The sequence below is a fragment of the Arachis ipaensis genome, chromosome B04 (genome assembly GCF_000816755.2).
Source record: "Arachis ipaensis cultivar K30076 chromosome B04, Araip1.1, whole genome shotgun sequence".
In the NCBI taxonomy this organism is placed as follows: Eukaryota; Viridiplantae; Streptophyta; class Magnoliopsida; order Fabales; family Fabaceae; genus Arachis; species Arachis ipaensis.
Genome location: NC_029788.2, coordinates 98,845,252 through 98,868,018, shown reverse-complemented (window position 1 = coordinate 98,868,018; position 22,767 = coordinate 98,845,252). Strand labels below are relative to the sequence as shown.

General features: G+C 35.9%; 1 protein-coding gene and 1 long non-coding RNA gene across 3 annotated transcripts; both read left to right on the top strand.

The window, feature by feature from the left end:
- LOC107639535 (mitochondrial inner membrane protease subunit 2) lies at positions 2,097 to 6,236 on the top strand. 2 transcript variants are annotated; one of them, XM_021121395.1, is made up of 5 exons: positions 2,097 to 2,527; positions 4,305 to 4,519; positions 4,607 to 4,679; positions 5,040 to 5,205; positions 5,837 to 6,236. In XM_021121395.1, the coding sequence occupies exons 2-5, from the start codon at positions 4,354 to 4,356 to the stop codon at positions 5,939 to 5,941; spliced, it is 510 nt and encodes a 169-aa protein (XP_020977054.1). In that variant the 5' UTR covers positions 2,097 to 2,527; positions 4,305 to 4,353; the 3' UTR covers positions 5,942 to 6,236. The 2 variants fall into 2 exon arrangements, with proteins under 2 accessions (XP_020977054.1, XP_016198552.1); XM_016343066.2 differs by having other exon boundaries at positions 2,098 to 2,527; positions 4,315 to 4,519.
- Positions 3,293 to 21,751, top strand: LOC110271148. The gene is made up of 4 exons (XR_002361408.1): positions 3,293 to 3,423; positions 3,590 to 3,594; positions 7,201 to 7,208; positions 21,740 to 21,751. It is a non-coding gene; the product is annotated as an uncharacterized LOC110271148 (long non-coding RNA).

Here is a 22,767-nt window from a genome sequence, read left to right as displayed (position 1 = left end):
CACCAAAGTCTCAATTCCAAGTCAAGAGTGAGGAAAAAACTAAGTTAAAAATAAACCAAGTATTTTATCAAACACTTAGTGTGCATGAAAATAAAATAATATTAAATTATATTAAAAATAAAATCTAACTACCAAAGGCAAGAAAATGACAATAACAACTAAAGAAAGCAACAATCAACATGAAAACATAAATTGCATTAATTAAAATTAGAAATAACAAAATTGTTCATAAAATAAAAAGTGACATAAAAGAGAAATTAAGAAGAAGAACTAAGAGAAATAAGACAATAAAGCATGAAAATATAAATGAAACTACATTAAAACAAGAGTTAAATGCTGAAATTTAAAAGGAAACTAAACTAAAAATCCTAATTCTAGAGAGAGGGGGAGCTTCTCTCTCTAGAAAACTAAGAGAAAAACATGTAAAAGCTAAACCTAATTGCCCCCCTTCTTTCCTCTTCACTTTGGCTTGAAATAGCTTCAGAAATGGGTTAGATTGGGTTTTGGAGGCCTAGAATTCACCCCCAACGATTTGCATTAATGAGCTCACGTGACGCTCGTCATGCGTACGCGTCGGTCACGTGCACGCCACTCGGCGAAATTCATTCCCACGCGTACGCGTGGGTCACACGTACGCATCGCCTAGCTCGCACTTGTGCGCGCGCACGCATCGCTTGTGCGCATGTACGGATGCTGAAACTTTCAAACTCTATTTCTTCATGGTTTTTTCCCTTTTGCATGCTCTTTTTCTCACTTCTTCAACCCATACTTGGCTTGAAAACTTGAAATCATTTAACAAATACATCAAGGCACCAAATGGGATTAAAGTGAATAAAATTTGACTAAATTAAGTACAAAAGAGCATGTTTTCACTTTCAAGCACAATTTAAAAAAAAATCATGAAACTATGCTATTTCAATACAAAAAAAGTTGATGAAATCCACCCAAATATAACAAATAAATGTCATAAAATGTGGATTCATCACTCTTCTTTTTCAGGCTTTACTTTGCCACCCTCTCTCTCAAGCTATTAAAAATTGTGTATGATTGACTTGTCTTTTGGCAACTTGAGCGAATAATATTGACTAAGAAAATAAAGACAGTGAAAGATTCAAATTTGGCACTGTATGGAGAAGGAAAAAGGCAAGACAGCTATAGTTTAGTTGTGCTATAGTGCCCAAATTTTTCCTATAAATAGGGATCTTCATGGAGCATTAGTTCCTTGTCTAAAAATAAAAGCAATTAACAGTTTCGGTGAAATAAAGTCTCTTGTAGTGAGTGTAATATTGTAGAGAGTGTCTAATGTAAAATTGGAGTGTTGTAAAGAATATATACTGATTTTAGATGGACTCTCTAGTACGCATTAATTACTATAAATTGTGGTATAAAAGTGTCCCATTGTGATCACATTATATCGTAATTATGATTGAATATAGTGGATATTTTTTGTAGTTTGAACTGTGATTTTTTCTAGATATTTTATGGGTTTTCCATGTTAAATTGAGGGTGTTATTTTGTTGTTGACATAGTACGTATTTCATTATTCACTATACGGGTACTATTCATTGTATAGTATTATTTAGGGTTAAGTATTTTTGCCGTTTTTAAGATTTGAGGTCAAAATCAAAATCGTCTCTGATTTTTTATCTTATTAAAATCACCATCAACGTTAAAAAATGTCATAAAATTGTCCTTTTATCTATAAATAACATTTTCGGACAATTTTATCCTTAAACAAAAATAAAAAGAAAACCCACCCCACCCTCACCTAATGTTCTAAAATTGGACCAGACTGGCCGGTCGGATCGATTTAACCACAAACCAGCAATACTAACGATCCGGTATTTTTTATTTATGTGAAACCGGTTTTATCGGTTCAACTAGCGGTTTATCGGTTGAACCAATAAACCAGTGAACCAGTGACCTGACCGGTTCGATTACCGGTCCGGTTCTTACAACTATGATCCGGTCAGACATGTAAAATCGGTAATAAAACGGTAAAAAATTGTTGAACCGGATGAGAATCGGCCGGTCGGACCGAACCGAAACCCGGCCGGTTTACACAAAAAAAGGAAGCTCATTCGTTTCTTTCTCCCTTTCTCCCTTTCTTTCCTTCAGTCAGAGAAATCACCCAAACCCAACCACAAAACCCTAGCACTGTAAGCCCGCACCACCGCCACAAGGAGTGGCATACTGCCGCCGTCCGTCGCACTCAAAGTTCGCCATCCGTCATCTAGCTTCCCTCGTGCTCCAAATCTTCAACACCTGTTCGCTGTCACCGATCGCGGTTGCTTCCTCGAGCTCGGCGTCCGTCGTCTTTGTCTGCTCAGCCGCGCTTCCGTCGCCGTTTGTTTGCCGTTCACGTTCGCGTCTTCGTTCGCGTTCGCTCGGCGTTCACCGTTCGCGTTCACTCGCTGTTCACCGTTCGAGTTCGCGTTCGTCTGGAAGCCACGTTGCTCTGCTTCAAACTCTACGACCAACCCGCGCGCTCCACTCAGCCGTCGAACTGCTCTTTTTTGTCCCCGCCGTGAGTTCCCTAAACCCGCCACCAGACAATACACTCACACAACACCAATACTCTTCTTCAAACTCTGCAACTTCTGATTTCTATTACAATAAGTAATTATTTGATTTGGTAGTGGTTTGGATTTTTTCATAGACTAAATTAAAGTTACAATAGTTATGTTCTCTTCTCTATCACATTGAAATTAAGCTTTGAATTCTCTTATTTCGTTTTAATTTTACCGCACTCAACATGTTTGATGAAATGCTTTAACCATATTTCTGGTTGGTTTTATAATTTCTAGCTTTTAGAAACTTAGTAAGTTGATTGCATGTGAAATTAGAATAATTGGATCATAGTAATTAGGAAATTTTAGCTGTACAAATAGCATCTTTGCAGAAAACATGTTAGCATGATGATTCCACTTGCATTAGTGTTCTTCTGGTAAATTTTTTAACTGTTATTGTGAACTTGTTAATTTGCTAATTGTTCTTCTGTTACTTTTATTTATTTATTTTTTTTGTTGTGATTTTCTGTTCTTGAATTTGTTAAGTTGATTTGCTAAATTGTTGGGCTGCTGGTGTTTTAATTTGTCAAATTGTTAGGTTGCTGCGACTTAATTTGTTGGATTTTCTATTTAGGTCTTGTTCTTGTTTATTTGCTAAATTGTTGTTGTGTATTTATTGTTTATTTGCTGGATATTGGTGATCATTGTCTTTGAGATTATTTACTATGCAGGTTTAGTGTCATCACTGTTTTGGAATGTTTGTTGCTGTTTTGTAATTGCTGGTTGTTTCTTCTACTTAAGGTATGAATCAGAATGATGAGGCCAAGTTGTGAATACACAAGTGTCAACGGACTATAATATATATTGAATTTGTGACATTAGAAGGGTGTAATAATAACAATAATGGAGTCATGTTACTTGAATATTGAGGTTTAACATTTAAACTCTCAGCTTCTTAGCCCTGTTTGATTCTTCATCTCAGGCAATTGAATCGAGCCTTCCTTGCCTTCCTTTTCTTTTTCTTTTAGTTGATTCTTAATTTTTCTAATATATGTAGCTTTCTGAATCAAGTGGATCAGATTATGTAGTTTTCTTGATTTGGGATATTTTCGGAGACGCATTAGAAGAGCTATTTTATTGTTATGTTTGCTATAATAATATTCACATGTTCTGTATGCTTGTGATTATTTCGGTGTTTACATTTTCTTTCCAAGTCACTTGCTGTGGTTGTTCTCTGAGTTAAGGCTTTGTATGTGTGTGAGAATGTGATAATGTTGAATGCTGTTGCATCTAATAGGGGTTCTTGGAGTACCCTCATCTTTGGTCCTTTATAATTTATTTATTATTATATTCTAAAACAGTTTTTTGGGTTGAACCACCGGTTGGACCGGTTGGACCAGTGAACCAGTGACTAAAGCGGTTTGATGACCTGTCCGGTTTTCAGAACCTTGGGCAAACTAGATGTTATATTATTAGAGTTTGGGGATTGTTTAGGGCTTGGTGGGGTCTTAAAAAATGAGAAGGCTTATAACATGATGAAGTTTTTATTTACAAATTTTTCATATCACATATCCACAATCCATTGACAACGGAGAACTAGTTTCATCTGTTTTGCATAAAAGTTTGTTATTTTTTGTACTTTTATTTTTTCTTAAAAATTGTAACAGCTCTGCACTCAAAAATCATAAAAAGGAAAATTTTGACTGACTAATCAATATATTTAAATGAATGTGCTTTTATCCTTTTACATTCGACATTCCTCTATTCCCCTGTTCTCATTGCTATTTCGGGAAGTTGGTTGCAGATGGTTTACATACATTTGGCATAACATGCACTTGAACAAATGGGATCAAGCAGCTTTCTGTGGAATTTTACCAAAAAGTTTGTCACATTTGGGATCGTTACTGTTACTGTGTCTGATCGTTATGTAACAGTGGTTCCAGTTCGGGGTGGCTCTATGTCTCCCACACTTAATCCAAAAACCAGCTCTTCTGCAGGAAACTTCTCTGGTAATATTCTTGCCAAAGGGGGTTCATAAGAAACGTGGTTTTTTGGGATTGCAGATTTTGTTATTTGACCATTTGGTTATGCTGCAGATGATTATGTCTTGGTTGAGAAGTTTTGTGTTGACAAATACAAATTTTCACATGGAGATGTTGTGGTCTTCAGGTAATACATTTGTTTCACTCTTGAATATATGTTTGCATTTATATGCCATATTTTACATTGGTATATGATATGATGTCTAGAGAAGTTAAACAACATAGTTACGGAAAATAACCACCTTGGACCCTGTGATTGTTTGACTTCACAAAGGATTTTTTCTTGGACTAATGTTGCATTTCTGTTCAAGTTATTGGTAGTGACTGGTGAATGATTATGCTATTATATTCAACTACTAAGATAATTCATGTTTTATTAGAATGTAGATTAGATCTAAGTTGCTTCTTTTGAAATTCTTAATTGGTGATTTTATTTATTTATTTATTTTTTTAAGATTTTAATTAGTGCATCCCAAACCTTTTGTAGTTCCCCATTGAATCACAAGGAGAGACACATAAAGAGAATAGTTGCATTATCTGGTGAATGGTTTAGTAGTCGTCAGAACTATGATGTGTTGAAGGTTCCAGAAGGACATTGTTGGGTTGAGGGAGATAATGCGGCTTTTAGCATGGATTCAAAACAATTTGGATCTGTAAGGTTCTCTTATCACTTAGTTTAAGGCGTGTTACTTATATAATATATTGCAAAACTTGACCAGCCAGGCTTCTATTGCCACAAAAAAAGCAATTTATTATCTGTCAATGTCAATTTTGTTGACATGTTTAAAGATAGTAGTGTATATGAGCTTTTTTGTTTAATCCCGTATCCGTATGTTACATGCGTAATGTATTCAATCAAGTGCTATTCACTGTGGTTTTACAGCTACAGCGGAGCCATCTTACTGATTTATATTTCACATGAATACTTGCATACATTAATATATCAGTCGTTTAACATGACTCCTTTTTTGAGTTGATTTTCATGTGCGTTGATGTTGAGATAGATAATAAGGGTACCATGCTGTTAGCCTTGACCGAAAATTTTTATTGATTTGGATTTTCATTGTTGTAGACTTTGTCTATGTTCTTTTCCTTTTATTTTTGGTCGTTATCTCACACACACACACACAAGGGGGAGAGGGGAAAGGATCGATTCCGAGAATCGAACCAGGGTGTGGTTGCTCACGAGTCAAGTGAGTTGCCATTGCGCCAAGGCCTCAGACCACGTTTCATCTGTGGTTGCAACCTTTTAACATCTTTGTAACATGTAAATTGTGTTTGCAGATTCCTTTGGGTCTCATACGAGGGAGGGTGACCCATGTTGTGTGGCCTCCACAAAGAATAGGCGCCATCCAGAGTCCTCCACGAGAAGGATTATCTTCTTTATAGTTGGATCCTGATGATGCTGTTGCCAGGCCTCCTCAAAGTGCAGAATTTTGTGAGGAGAATCCTTCCTGGAGTATTCTTTTCTCTTCGCTAATGTTGTTTTAATCGGACACAGAAACCATTCTTTACTCCATATATTTCGCTTTGCGGAGGAGAGTTACTATAGTTCATTTGTTAATTGGATTATAGTATAACCGTTTAACCCTTCAATTTTTTTATTTTTATTTTTCCCGGAACCGAGCAATTAATCAAAATAGAAATGAGATGAATGATATGTTACTCGTTTTTTAGCAGAAGATATTAAGATGGTAATGTTCAAAATTGATACTTCTAGTCTCCTTGTCCAAAATTTTCTCCTTGCTCTCATTTTAGAGATGATTTGGGACATTTTGGTTCTTTGCATATTTATTATTATTTAATTAATTTAATATCAAATACGTGAATAACGTATATTTTAGAACCCTTGTACTTTTAGTTGGTGACCAAATAGGCAAATACTGGATTTCCGATTTTCACAACCTTGCTTTTCACATGGTCAGTTAATTTGAAATACATTTTATTTATATTTCTGTCTGTTGGAGCAATAAAACCATAATAGTAAAAAAAACTTGAATAATCATAATACCCATTGAAAAAATATTTCTAAAGCAAGGAGATTGGTAGTGATAAACTGGAAAATTAATCACTATGAGAAAATATAGGTAACTAACTTTATATGCAGTTAACTGGTTAATTTAACAACTAATTTTTTAAAAAAAGATTTAAAAAATTTTAAAAAATTAGGATTGCGCTAAGAAAATATGTGGATCAGGCTCCTCTAAAGTTGAATTCTCACTTTAGAGAAAAAAGTACATCATTAATCACCATTAGATTAAGTTAGTGGGGCTCACAGATAATAAATGTTACAAATTTAAAGGTGATTAAAGCATCACTTTACCACTTTACTAACATTGTTACTTTAGAGGATCTTTTTCCAAAATATGTACCTTCCCACTCCAGTTCTCACACTCCAATTCCTCACACTACGACCTCCTTCGAATTCCTCTCGCTGTGATGTTGCATCCTCCCCCCTCCAACTCTTCTCATTGCGCCGCCGCGCCCTCCCTGGCGAACTCCTTTTGCTGCACTGGCGCGCCCTCCACGTGCAACTCCTCTCGCCGCGACGCCTTTCAATCCTTTAGCGTCCCTCTTCTCTGCTCCAACAACGACGTTCGTATGTCTTCTGTCTATATTTCATTCATTTTCAATATTTTTTTATTAAGTTTCATATGTTTCTTCTTTTTATGTTGGATAATTCTTTTTAATGCTTTTAGATTTTTTTAGCTCAGTTTTTAATATTTCATTTTCTTAAGTTTTGGATGTTTTCTTTTATTATATTTTGGGTGTTTTTTTCTCAATAATTTTGGATGTTTCGTTTTGTTAGGCTTTAGATGTTTTTAAAATGATTTTGGATATATCTTTTTTGTTAGGCTTCGGATGTTTCTTTTTGTTAAGTTTTGAATGTTCGTTTCTCAATAATCTTAGATTTTTTTAATATTTTGGATGTTTTTTTTATTAAGTGTTTTATGTTTCTTTTTATTACTGCTCATATCCTGATCCAGAATTAAGGCAATGCCCAAAACAATTAGTTCGGTCTACAAAGATCTAAAGGGATCATTTCTCAACTATCCGGCCTGTGCGAAAAGTGAATCCTTTGATCTACGCACCCGACCCGACTTGCTCGACAAGAAGATCTCAACTGAACTAATATACATCCCTACAAATTCGTCCATTATTTTAAATATGGGATCACAACAACCCCCTAAACATAAGGGAAATAATCACCCATTTTATAGGTGGAGGAGTTACAAAGTGATAGTTAGGCTAGCACTCCAAATGTATAAGTACTCTATCACACACAAGTATTTCTCAACCATAATTTATAAAAAACCTCCCTAAAACCTTTGCTAACTTAAGTATTAGAGTCCTTTGCATGTACCATTCCTCACTCTCACTCGAAGACCTCGAACGGCTTTGCCTCGCTTGGAAAGACGTCGAAACCCTCATAGAAAAGAGTTTGGACCTCACGCTCAGACCCAAACCACATCAGTTTTAGGTAATCTTCGAAACTATTAGGTTTCAAATGTTCTCTTCCTAATAATGAGAGAGAAAGGAAAAAAAGGGTTTCAACATATTTTTCTGTGAGGAAAGTGTCAAAGTAATTTTGAGTAATGAATTTAGAATTTTTTTTATTTTTAATTGACTTTTTTACGATCCAACTAATAATTGACTGTTACCTTAATTGGTTACGAAGTATGATTGTAATCACTTTTAAATTTGTTATTTTCATTATGCGCAAATTTTATTATCTTGTTTTAGAAGCGATTACATCCTTAATTTTATTTGTTAGAAAATTATTATTTCCTAATCTATTTATGGACCATACATATATTAATTATAATAACAAATTAAGCTGTTTCATATTTAGTTGGGCTATACATCCATGTAATTTTCCATCCAAGTCCATCCAAGATGGCCCAATACCAAAAAAAGCTCAATCTCATTAAATGAAACGTGAAATACACGCGCTCCAAACTCCCGAAACGTTAACATTCATTCGCGCCTTGAATATGAAACAACGTTCCTTCTTCAACCTTGAAACCGCTATTGGAGAACTTCGAATTTCTCTCAAAATCTCTCAAAGCTCTATCGTTTTCTCTGCGAAAACTACTTCAACTCAGGAATCGCGAGAAGATTTCGAAAGGAACAAGAAAAAACAAACGAAAACAACAACAGAGACTGCGAAAGGTATGATAAAGACTACTGTTCATTTAAAATCTCGCAATCTCGCATTTCTCCTAGCTGCATTTTAGGTTTATTGGATTGAGTTGCTTTATTTAGTAGATCGATTTATTCTGAATCAATTTTTTTTTTTGCGTAACTAGGGCATAGGAATGGAAATGTGTTCTTATTTTTATTCAGTTCAGTGGAGTTGGTCATTTTGATTCACTTGATTGTTAGTGTATTTAGTTGAGTTCTTTTGCATGCAGAAATACTTTTGTTACTGATTGAATGTTTATTTTATTCAAAACATGAATGGTGTTCTGTTCAGTGAAGTTGGTCATTTTGATTCACTTGATTGTTAGTGTGTTCAGTTGAGTCCTTTTGCATACAAAAATATTTTTCTTGATGATTGAATGTTTATCACATTTTATTCAGAAGATGAATGGTGTTCGGTTCAGTGGAGTTGGCCATTTTCATTCACTTGATTGTTAGTATGTTCAGTTGAGTCATTTTCTTGATGATTGAATGTTTATCATATTTTATTCAAAACATGAATGGTGTTCAGTTCAGTGGAGTTGGCCATTTTCATTCACTTGATTGTTAGTGTGTTCAGTTGAGTCATTTTCTTGATGATTGAATGTTTATCACATTTTATTCAGAACATGAATGGTGTTCCGTTCAGTGGAGTTGGTCATTTTTATTCACTTGATTTTTAGTGTGTTTAGTTGAGTTCTTTTCTTGATGATTGAATGTTTATCATATTTTTATTCAGAACATGAATAGTGTTCAATTCAGTGGAGTTGGCCATTTTTATTTACTTGATTGTTAGTGTGTTCAATTGAGTCCTTTTGCATGCAGAAATATTTTTCTTGATGATTGAATGTTTATCACATTTTATTCAGAACATGAATGGTGTTTGGTTAAGTGGAGTTGGGCATTTTGATTCACTTGATTATTAGCGTGTTCAGTTGAGTTCTTTTGCATCCAGAAATATTTTCCTTGATGATTGAATGTTTATCACATTTTATTCAGAACATGAATGGTGTTCAGTTTGGTGGAGTTGGGCATTTTGATTCAGTTAATTGTTAGTGTATTTAGTTGAGTTCTTTTGCATGTTTTTGTTGCTGATTGAATGTTTATCACATTTTATTCAAAACATGAATAGTGTTCGGTTAAGTGGATTTGGCTATTTTGATTCACCTGATTAAAATATGCATGCTTATGCTTGTGGGTGTATCGAGTGAAGTATTGACCAAATTTTTTTGTCCTTACAGCAAAAATGAAGAAGACAATGGTAACAAAAAAGGAGAAGCCGCACTATAACGTAAGCATATGTACACATTAAATATATTTATCGTCTTTCATTCGAATAAACTCTATTTTGTATTATAAATATATCGTGATATACTATTTTGAAACATTGCAAAAAACTCACGATCTCAGATCCCAGACAAAGGCAATAGCTAGAGTGCTCAAGGAATTGAGTCAGGAAAAGAAATATATAGTTGAAGAAATGGGATTCGGTGCACTGGCACATGTCCCGGAAATGAACGTCTCTCAGCCTCTTGAGAGAGTTGATAGCTTGCTATGATGACTATTATGGATGCCTGAACACTCTCCATGGGAAAATATACATAACACCTGATAAGGTAGTAGCTGCGCTGGGCATAAATCACGGTGGTAATAAACTTTATACCTTGTGCTTATTTCAGTTCATTGCTTGCTATATTTTTGGTTCACTTTTGTAGAGAAAATAAAACTGAGCCTATTTGACTGGTTAAATATTGTAGGGGATCGTTTTCCTAAAAAAGTTGACTACGGCAGACTGAATGAGGTAGACAAGAAGATTATTGATGGCTTCAAATATGTTACCTTGGCATGTTTGACAAAAAATCTGTCCTCGATATGAGTGTTAAAGGTAAAGAGAACCGGCAGAAATTCTAGAGGACTTTTGTTGTCTTCGTGAAGAAGTGCTTCCTGCTGCTGATGACGGTAAGCATGGCCTCCCCGATCCATAAGCCGCTTGACCTTCGTGTGGACAACATCCGGTAGTGGGATTGGGCAAATCATGTCCTAAGCTTCCTGAGGAATGGGATTGAAAACAGGAGAAATGGTAAGAAACAGTCCGTTAATGGCTGCGTGTTTGTGTTGATGCTCATATATTTTCATGAATCCAAGTTCCCTCGCTTGGATGCACCTAAGGCTCCCGGGTCACCATGGGTGGCCCACTGGACACGGAAGATGATGCTTGACCGGATTTCTCAAGAAGCAACTGATACAATGGTAAATTAAACAAAAAATTTCCTTGAAATTTCTGTTCAGATGCTTCTAAAGAAGGTGGAGAATAAAGCAGTTTTTCTGAAGAAGAAAGAGAAGGAAAAGCGAAATAAAGAAGAAAAGAAACTTGTTGTTCTGGATTCTTCTTCGGAAGAAGACAGTTTTACCGAATCCGAATCTAAATCCGAGAAAACACCCCCAGCCAAAAGAACAAGACAAAAGATTGTTCCAACGGATTCGGAAACAACAAGTGAATTTGAAAGCAGTCCCACAGATTCAGAAAGCACAAGTGAATCCAGAAACCAATAAGTTTGATGTTCATTTGATTTCGTTTTGCTTGTATTTGGTTAAAATTGTTCTTATGCGCTTGTTTTTATGTGTTGCAGAAAAGAAGAAGAAATTAAAAAAACAGGGTCAAAGAAAAGAAAACAACCACAGAAGGTAGTTAAAAAAGAAAGCAAAAAAAGGAAGCATGTGCTGACGGATTCGGAGAGCACAAGCGAATATGAAAAATAGTAAGCTTGGAAATTGATAATTTTTGGTTCATTTATGTGATTGTATGATGTTCATCTGGTTTAGTTTGGCATTTCTTTGCTAAAAATTATTTGTGTGCTTGTTAAGTAAATTACAGCTGTGTTATTGTTCTCCAGTATAAATTCAATGTGTTTGTATGTGTTGCAGAGAAAAAGAAATCGAAAAAACTTCGACAGTGAAAAGAAAACAACCGGAGAGGGGTGGAAAAAACAAACAAAATCAAGCAAGCTTGTTCTGACAGATTCAGAGAGCAAAATTGAATCTGAAAGTGAGTAAGTTTCTGAAATGATATTTTCGGTTAATTGATACTTTTGCTTTAGCTTCGTTGATACTTATTTTATGAATTTTCAGAGGTGAATGAGTAAGGGTCAGCACTGCCAAAAGAAGAAGAGAGACGTTGCAGCTGTTAACAGAAAAGAGAAGAAATGATGGAGCTCAGAAAATAAATGTTGCTCCGGATCGCTTTGACTCGACAGAGGTGCGAAATGATTTATCCAAGACGTAAGATTCGGTTTCTTATATTGAGTTCTTTTTCTTTGTTTGCTAACTTTTCCTAAAACCTCTTCTAATTCCTCTGGATTTACTGAGTAATATCTATTTATTTTGCTTGGACTGCCGATTGTAAATCTGGGCAACGAACCTCTCTTACAGACTCAGACGAGCTCCACACCGTCTGTAAATGCCCCGGCCAATACCAGATAAATTCGGTTCATTGCAGGCTTTAATTTTAGTTCATTGGATTCCAAAAATGAATTTGATGTGTTTCTAGACCTTTGATTTTAATCTTGGTTGCTGATTTTAATTTGGTATCTTTTTTATTAGGAAAAATACCGCCAAAACTCCGGTAAAAGTTTTTGGAAGAAAGAAAATCCATCAAAAACAGAGTTTACAAACTCCAGTAGCACCACACCTGATCCTGAACTCCAAATCATTGAGGTTCGAGAAGAAACTCGTCTCAACCTTTGGATATGTGAGTTTTTAAATATACAGATTTCGGTTTCTCGGTACCTATTTTAATCATTCAACATTAACTTCTTCCTTGTTTACATTCCTTAGATTTCCTATTGCAGTGTCTCTTCCGAGTTCTCTTAAGGAAGAGCTAATAAAAGATGCCTTTATCTATGTCCCTTCTGAAAGTATAACACAAGAAGCTTCTGTTAATGAGTAAGCTGCACATAAAATTCTTTATATTAGTTTTAATGGTTCATTATTGAACTCTTTTCTGTTTAATGTAGCAGCCCTTTGGAATCGCAACAGCAACCTTGCAAAGAAGCACCGGCAGGGCAATCGGAACAAGAAGCACCTGTTGATGTGTAAGTTTTACTGCTTGTTTAAAACTGGATAATTTCGGTTCATTACATGCTTTACTTGTGGATCATGTGAATCCATAAATCAATTCCATGTGTTCTTATATTGGACTCTCTTCTGTTTGTTACAGCTGCCCTCCAAAACCCGAAAAGCAGGCCGGCGAGAAATCTTCCCCGACGAGGACGGAGCCAGAACCTCTTTTGAATGTGTAAGTTTTAATTAATATTATTTTTTATAAACTTTCTTGTTATATGATATTGATTTTTAATTATTCTTTTAAGTTGTTTTAGAATTCTTTTTCTTAGTTTTAATGGTACAGGATAATAATTTCGGGTCGTTATTGAACTCTTTTCTATTTAATGCAACAACCCCTCTCGAAGAACAACAGCAACCGTGCCCAGAAGCTCCGATGGCACGGCAATTGGAAGAAGAAGCACAGCCTAATTTGTAAGTTTTTTGCTAGTTCAAATTTGCATAATTTTGGTTCATTACATGGTTTAATTGTGGTTCAGTTGAATCCAGAAATCAATTACTCTCTTCTGTTTGTTACAGCTGCCCTCCAAAACCTGAAAAGAAGACCGGCGAGGGATCTTACCCAAGACGGAGCCAGAACCTCCGTTGAATGTGTAAGTTTTAATTAATATCACTTTTTATTAGCTTTCGTGTTATATGATATTGCTTTTTCATTATTACTTACAACTTTCCTCTGTCGTCTTGTAGTGATGCTCGTGCTTTTTTGTGGGAACATGATGCACCTTCATTCGACCTTGGCATAAGTCCCCCGACATCTCAACCAACTCCCTCGACCTTTCAGCCGACGGAGACAGCTTGAAATCCTGGCAGACGCGGTGATAGATGCTGGGGTGGCGGTGGCATTGAAATGTGCTGATGCAATAAGTGCCGAGCCGAGCTTCACAGCTGCTGAAGGGTACAAAACTCCAGAGAAGGAGAAAGAAATCACGGAGGAGATGAAAGAAAAGTGTTATCATTGGACGACACATGTGAAATAAACCAAAGATAGTACCAACGAATATGACGCCATATTCGTCTTGAAGCATGAAGCGAATTTCAAGGGGCTGAGACATCATTTCATGTCTCTAATGCCCGAACAACATGTGGAAAGCACGGTAAATTCTTTGCCTATTGCGTTAACATTAATGATTTTTCTAAAGACTCTTATACCGTATATCTCATAAATTTTCTTCCTGTAGGTGGTCAATGCACATTGCATGATTCTCAACGACATAAAATGTCCTCGGTGTTAGGAAGAAATATACTATGTGCCGATGGATATTGTGATAAGCCAAATTTTTTATTCCTTGAGTAATTACTGGTTCTGATAAATAATTCAGTTCATTTATGATTTAACTGAGGTTCATTTTGCAGATGTTTATGTTGGGAAACCATGGCGAGGATTACATTGATCCAAAGACCAACAAGGCCTGCCGGATGGATGTCGATCAATATGCCCACTACCACCGTTTTCTTGAACAAAAGAAAACTCGCATCACATCCATTTGTAAGTTGTGATTTCTAAAAATTCTTTGATAATTCTCTCGTTTGCTATCGTTTGGACTGAAATATTTTATCATTTTCCCAAACTTCAGCTGTTTGTGCCGATTTGCAATGGAGGACACTGGTGGTTGTGGATTGCCGATGTCCAGAAAAAGGCATTCTATGTGCTTGACCCTGTGAACAAGAAAAAAGATGAAATACCTGACTTGAGAATTAAACTGCACATATTTGTTGTAAGTTCTTTAAATCATACATATTTTGTTGTAAATTATTCAAATATAAGTAGAATTCGGTTCATTAGAGTTAATGATTCACATTCAGTTCATCCTTAAAGCTGCGTTTGTTTTTAAGAACAGGACAGGACAAGACACTGAGAACAGGACAGGACAAGACACTGATGGACAGAGACACAAAAATTTTGTGTTCTTGTATTCTGTTTGGTGATAAACTAGAACAAATTATGAAAATTCAATTTATTCTCATTTTTTTTCATTAAAAAATTTTTAGATGAAAAATATAACAATAAAAAATATAATTATGAAAAATTAACAAGAATAATGAAAGAAAAAATAAAAAATAAGTTGTGTTCCTTGTTAGTGTCTCTGTGTCCTTCCTGTCATGATGGACACGAAATACACTAATTCAGTGTCTCTGGACACATTGTCTCTGTCCATGTCTCCTCTGCCAAACACGATTTTGTGTCTTAGTGTCCATGTCGCAGTGTCCTGTCTCTGTAAACAAATGCAGCCTAAGTGTTCAGTTGAGTTCTTTTGCATGCACAACTGTTTCCCTTGCTGATTGAATGTTTATCACATTTTATTCAGAACATGAACATAATTCAGTTCCTTGTTGTTGCTGATTTACATTTATTTCATCCTTATGTGTTTACTTGGGTTCTTTTGCATGCAAAAAATGTTTCCCTTGCTGATTTAATATTTATCACGTTTTGTTCTGAACATGAACAGAGTTCGGTTCATTGTAGTTGCTAATTTTCATTCACTTTTTGTATCCCTTTCAGGGATTATCCCATATGAGGGTTTACGCTGGGGTGGAACCCTTAATGGAGGACGGAAAGGGAGAAGAAGTAGAATATATCAGGCTGAATGTCAACGTACAAGGTAAAAATCTTTCTCTGCTATAGTGTTATTTTTAATGTGTTTTATTTTGTATGCTATTAATTATACTTTACTTAATTCTTGCTTAGCTATGATTGTGCAATATACGGCATGAAATAGCTTGAAATAATTGATCCTTAAAAGATCAAAAAAGGAAAGAGGTATCAATATAAAAGTTGGAAACAATTAAGTAGTTTCTAAATTAATGAAATTCTTTCATTTCTTATTTCAGTTGGGTTCATTTCTTATGTAACTAATTCCTTTCAATTGATATCTAAGAAGAGATTGATTCCTTCAGGCTCAAATATGGTCCAAATATTCTATTGCACAAACTGGACAAAATTAGAGACCAAGTGATTCGGGCGTCTGAAGCAATAAGACTCCCGAAGCCATCTTCTACCCTCTCCAGCCCTTATTGTAAATTCACATCTAGAGATATATATAGTAAATAGGATATACTTTATTTGAATGGTTGTAATTAACACTATTTTGTTTAACTTGTTTAAAAAAGCAAACACTGCTTCTTTCAATGTATATATGTGAATATTAATGTAAATGTTAATGTATATATCTGATTCAAGATGGATTAGTCCTTATCCTGTCGGTCTAAGATGTTAATGTATATACCTGTTGGAACTGTCTGGCTGATGTTTTATTCCAGGTTCATAGTGAATGGAATCAGGGTATTTATCAAACATTAAGAGCCCCAAAAACACAAATGAACTGAAATTAATACACTAGGTGAACCAAAAAATTCCATATACTAATATAGCAAAGAGCTAATTTTAAAAAATGTTGCTATCAGTATTCAGTTTCAGAAACACCTTAACTCTTTGACATAATAGAACAAATTGACTATTCAATAAACAAAAAAGGGACTACTTAATAAAGAATTTCATAAAGCTAATATCAAACACAGAAAAGTGACTATTCAACAAAGAATAATACCAGTAAGAAATTAACCCTCTTATAAGTTCAGTGAACCGAAATTTGCTCATACATGAATGGAAATTTACGTTAATAAAAACTAAAACTCCTATAATTCTCTCCGGTGTAATTCATATCCGGTGCATTGTAAAGGCTGGAACTTGACTGCATCGTTGATTCGCCGTCTAAAAGGTTCAACTGCAAAAGAGAAAATAAATCGTATATTAGCAAAATGCACAAATAAATTTTTCCCTAATCGAAAGCAAATCAATTTTACCTCGCTTGGAGCTGGATTTTTCTTTTTTTTCCGTGGCGTTTGAGATCTTTTTTCCAGGTTTGATCCCAGTCTGTTCTTGGGCTGGCCTCTTGTTCTGACATGTGGCGGGCTTTGAAGGTCGTTCACGTCGCTCAACGTCACTTCTTCGTAGGATAACGAACTTTTTCCTTTGCTTCTCGCTTGATATTCTTGCATCTCGTCCATGACATTGTCAAAGGCCCGGTGCAAAATTCTGGTTAGCTCCTCGGACTCTGATGCACCTTTGCAGATATTATGCGACCGAAATACCAAATCGTCGAATCTTTTGCTTTTCGGCTCCAGTAGAGGCTCGTCTTGGTTACTCTTGATGTGTGTGTGCCTCCTCTTTATGTTCTTGCTCCAGCGTTCCAGTATGTATTTCGGTGCCACGTTATCTACTTGCTCGAAGCTTAAGACGCTCAAGGAATGGCGGCATAGTATGCCCCCTTGACTCGAACAGTAGCCACTGGCACTTTACCTCTCGTGATACTACGTTGTAGGTGACGAAAAACTTGTTGAATGTAGAGTTAGAAACCTACTCTACGACTTCGTATGTTGTGAAACCTAGGGTGCAATTCACTGATCTTGTGATGTAGTTCACCTTTTCTCTGAATTGTCCTTGAACTTCCCTGAACTTCTCATGGGTATACATGTGCTAAAACTGGGCCTCTATTGCTGATTTTGTTGCACATGGTATCACGGTGTGAAAATCTGCAGCGTCGAATTCTCTCTCTTTGCTCTCTATTTGCTAGACAATTGTCGTATTGCTTCACGAATTGACGCAAGGAGCTGTTGCATGTGATGAACTTATTGAAAAATGCGTGCATGCTCTCGCTCTTTTGTGCGCTTCTCATCCCGACCCAGAAGTGGTGATCCAAGTAAACTGGAATCTATATATGCCGATCTTCGTATAGCTCTGCATAATGAACCGAAAACATGAGCTGGGATAGACCAAAATCTGTGCACGTTTTAACCAAAAAGTAACGGCATGAAAATAATTCAAATTAAAACCTCAGTTACCTAAGAGACACTTGTTGCATCCGAGGCCGTACTTTGTGACGAAATCGTTCAAGTTTCTGTCGAATGCATCTTTTGTGAACGAGTTCCAAACGACGTGGCTCATCTCTTGTTCGATTTCTTCGTGTCGCTTGAAGCCGTTTAGTTTATTTGGGATCTTCTTCATGATGTACCAAATGCACCACCGGTGAATTATTTTTGGCATGCACATCTAGACGGCCCTTTGCCTCGATGTGAATTGGTCGGTGAGAATGCCTTTGGTGCCTTCCCTCCCATGCAACGAAGGCAACACTTGAATAGCCATTTGAATGATTGGATGTCCTCGTTTTTCATCAGGGTGTATCCGAGAAGTGTCGACTGACTGGGGGTGATTCACGCCCACAAAAGAACCAAAAACCAGATTGTACCAGCATAAATGGACGCTCTCACAAAGTGATGAACCAAAATGTGTAGATTTGGTGAATGTAAAGACTTAATTTGGGTGAATCGAATACCTGTTTATGTTGTAGGTGGTGTCGAATGAAACCACGTCTCCGAAATACTCGCATGCAGCCCTGCTTCTTGCGTTGGCCCATAATGCATTTTTGATGGAGTGATCGCCTTCGAGGTTGAGCTCGAAAAAGAAATTTTGGTTCTTCTCTTTCATTCTTAATAGGTACTTTTTGAATTCTTTGGCATCGTCTAATTTGGAAACATTCCGTACTTTCCTTGTGATGTAATTCCTCATGTCTTTTTCTATAAAACTTAGTTCCCGATGACTACCGCTACTGCTACGAATGATTGGTAAGTTTTGCTCGGTCTGATTCTAGCTTCCTTGTTGGTTTCGATGGTGCGACACACGAACATGCTTAGTTCCCTGTGTTGTTTGAGCATCTCTACCCGGTCTAGACAGCAGGGGTGTGAATGATTCAGAACAACTTTGGAAATTGTCTAGAAACCAACGTCCTTCAATATGTGTACGTAGATCCTGGCAAGACAGTTTATGCCAGCTGAGGGATTTGTCTTCAGAGTTAGAGATATCTTGGATTTCCACCTCCCCTCTCTGCTGCATACTATTAGTTGATTCTTAATCTCGTCTCCCTTCCAAGTCGTGTTCCTTATTTTGGTAGAAAAACTGGCAAGTTTGGAATAATTTTTGTAGAACTTTCCAGTTTCTTCTAGTGTCTTGAAAGTCGTCCTGACCTTTGGGACAAATTGTTCATCCACAACACACCTAGTCTACAAAATGAATCGAAAATCTTATTAAGGTGAAACAATTGTATAGTACTAGATGAACGGAATATTATCCTCTATATAAACTCAAATTCAAATGGCTGTCTGCATACTGAACCAAACATGTTATTAAGGTGAAACAATTATATAGTATTAAATGAACAGAATATTATCCATTATATACATTCAAATTTAAACAGCTTTCTACATAATGAACCGAACACGTTATTAATGTGAAACAATTGTATAGTACTAAATGAACGAAATATTATCCATTATATAAAATCAAAATCAAAACACCTGTGTCTACAATTTAGAGATTATCAATTCAATTCAATTCAATTCAATTCAGAACACCTGCATCCATTCAATTCAATTCAATTTAGCAATTGTATTTCATTCAATTTGATTCAAAAAATAATCCAAACCTCGTCCACTTGATTTGTTGCAGAAGAATAATCCAAATCGTTCGCATTCAACTAATTTGAAGTTAAATCGTTCATTATTTCGATTCAGAAGATAAATGCTATGTGCAGATCGAAGAAGAAAACAAAGAAGAATAGGAAGAAGATAAATGCAACGTAAGGAGATTGAAAAAAGAAAATGAAGAAGATGAACGTGAGCAGAGAAGAATGACGAAGCTTATTATGTTAAATGTAATGCAGATCAACAAAGAAAACGAAGAAAAAAGACGCGAGCAGAGAAGAACTACGAGAGCAGAAAAAGTTTACGTTACAACAGAAAAGGTTTACGTTAATATGTTAAGCGCGTATATCACAAACGAGTTGAGGGGTGGGGGAGGCACGTCTAGCAAAAACTGCTTGGATAACTTGGATATATTTTTGCATGGATGTGGAGCATTATTGTTTCATATTATATGACTTATATATAACGGTGATCACATTTATTGTCATAAATGCTGAATTGAATAAGTCATTATTACTTTTGATTTGAAATTAAATGAGAATAAAGTCAAAGATGTTAATTTATTTGGGATTTTGGGTTTAATGAATGTTACACTCAAATATAAATAGTGACTTTAAGGTTTTGGTTCCCAACACATCAAAGTCGTCTCCGTAGCTTTCTTTTTTCCATCATAGGAGTTGTGATTAAGCCCTGTCAAACATATAAAAGGCTTTGGTAGAGAAAAATAAAAAAAATCAAACTCTCTTAATTATATTCATGAATTCAGATACACTTTCATACTCTCAATTATATTTTTTAATGATTTAATATAAATAATCTTAGAATTAAAAAATCTTAAAATTTCAACAAATGGTATCAAAACGTGATTTGACCTAAATAATGGATCTTAGTCCCATAGAAGAAACGCATACAAAATTACATATGTATTTTTGTCACAACCAAGAATAAATGAAAATAAAATAAAGGATAAATACCTTTTTTAGTCTTTGACCATTTTTTTTGTGGGACATATTACACCCTAATTATTACTAAATTTTAACCAGGTTTTTAACCATCGATATAACTGGATCGATTGACCCTTGTAATCGGTTGCGAATGGGTTATCTGTATGACGTGTCGGGTCGAGTCTGAGTTGTCAATGCCAAGTGCCACGTGTTAAGAAGAATTGTTACAGGGACTAAATATTCCTTCCCTTCAACTGAAAAAACGTCGTCGCTTGGCACTCATAAACCCCCTTTCTTCATAATACATTTACATTAATATCCTTCTTGGTGTCACTCATTCACAGAAAAGCCTATCACTTCGTCTTCCACCATTATTTCCCTCCAAAACCTTTGGACAAAGCTGGAACTGAAAATCCAATAATGAGTCTACGACGGACGTGTAGAGGGTTTAGACGGTGACTGCGTGACACGGTATTGAAAGGTTAGTTTCATGTTTTGGTTTTCTTATTATGTTAGTTGACAATGAACTTGTTTTCCATGTATGTCTTTGAGGAATGAATTGCTTCTCGTTCGTTTTGATCAGTAAGATTTAATCAATAAAGTGGGTAACAAATGAGCACTATTTTTTATTAGGGTTCGGTAATGCTAGGTTTTGAGAAATGTGGTCAGTATTAGATGCAATCAAATTCTTATGTAGTATTTTTAGTCGTGATATTCTTGGTTGTCATTGTTGTGCATTACAGTAAAAACTTTAATGATTCGGATTAAAAATGTTGCAGATATCTGTGTTTGTGATCCCTATATTTAACCATGGCGGAAACAAATGGTAAGCTGCATTACTTAGGCGGAAAGGAAGAGAAATTTCTTCCAATGGATGTTGACTTCGTTAATAAGAAGGACTTGGAGGAACTGTTCAAGGGATTGGGGTATTTGGCCTACAAAGAAATTTACTGCCACGACCCAACTTCTATTGCGTTTGAGGACGATCTGCATGTGCTTCATGGTGGCAAGGGGATCAACAATATGTGTAATTTTACTATGAGCCACAATCTGAATGAGTTCCACCTTTACTTCGAGCATGCAGTGGATACTCCTATTATAACTAAAGATAATCCTGTGGTCGAGGAAGTAGTTTCTGAAGATGAGCATGTGTTGGTGGTGACAGATTCTTCAAAATCATCGTCCTCATTATCTATTCCTACGAGAGTGCCAAAGATGAAGCCTACAAGCCTCTTCTTTCTAGGTATGAGAGTGAGAGTAGTGAGAACTTTGTAGAGGTACAAAGAAAAAAGAAGAAAAAAGGGAAGTCTTCCTCACTTAAGACCATGGCAAAAAGAAAGGCCTATAGGAGATATAGTAGTAAGAGAAGGAGGAAACATGTAAGTTGTAAGAACCGCGACTAATTAACCACCTAATTAGATAATTTATTTGTCCAAATTAGGTCCCGAATAATTAGAGTGAGAATTAGAGGATTTAAATATGATTTTTGGACTCAGTAGATTTTTCTAAGTCAGAAAATGTATTTTTGGCAAAAAACCGAGAAAAACCACGAATCGGCAGTTGAACCGGTCAAACCGGTTCAAGTTTGCCCGGTACTGTGCGAGAAAAAGTGAAAACAGTCAAAAACCTTAGAAAAATATTAGAAGTAGAAACCGGACGTTAATTTTAAAGGTTTGGCCAAAGGTTGGGCCAAACGGGCTAAAAATGCTAACGGGTTAGACCGGGCCCAAGTTGGGCCCAAGCCCTATATATATAAGCCATTAAATGAACCCTTCAGCTCATTAAACACAACACACACATCAGAAGAGAGATTGAAGAAGAGAGGAGGGTTTCCATTAAAATACTATTCACACATCACTTCAATCTGCGATATCTCGAGCTACAATACTCCGATTCGCGTGCCGTCAGCGGCTACGCGAAGCTCTCGCCGAGCCCGTCATTTCTATCTAAGCCTTGTGGTAAGTTTCTCAAGATTTTTTGTCCAGTTTCCTGCCCTAAGATTTTCGAGTTTTGGATTTTGGATTAAGTGAAATTTTATGATTTTGAGTATTTAGGTACACTCTAATCCTTGCTTAGCATTGGATTTTTGGCTTCCAAAGCTGTTGGAAAAGGTAAGAGGTCTTGAACCCTTGTGAAATTTCAATTATAATGAGCTCTAGGTTAATTTGTGATGATTTATGTGTATATAGTTTGATTATTGTGAGTTTGGAGCTTGTTGGTGCTTGTTGGAGTTATATTGGAGGCTTGCTTGTGGTTGGAAGCCTAGGTTGTGCTCAAATTTGGGTTAAGGGCATTTTGGGAATCGGCTAAGGTATGGTTTCGGTTTCCTCTATATAGTATATAATATTTATGGACACTTAGACTAGTGACCCATAGGATAGGTTTGAATTTAAATGGTTGTTGAGTTGTTGAATGATGATGTATGATAATTTATGATGGGTTGATGAATTTGAGTAATTGTGATGATTGATGATAATATGATGATGATGAATGATT

What these genes read in the sequence shown, in the direction of transcription:
- LOC107639535 (XM_021121395.1), top strand. Translation starts at nt 4,354, where the DNA reads ATGGGATCAAGCAGCTTTCTGTGGAATTTTACCAAAAAGTTTGTCACA. An exon ending in GGAGATGTTGTGGTCTTCAG is followed by an intron (nt 4,680 to 5,039) that starts GTAATACATTTG and finishes AACCTTTTGTAG; the next exon opens with TTCCCCATTGAATCACAAGG. An exon ending in ATTCAAAACAATTTGGATCT is followed by an intron (nt 5,206 to 5,836) that starts GTAAGGTTCTCT and finishes TTGTGTTTGCAG; the next exon opens with ATTCCTTTGGGTCTCATACG.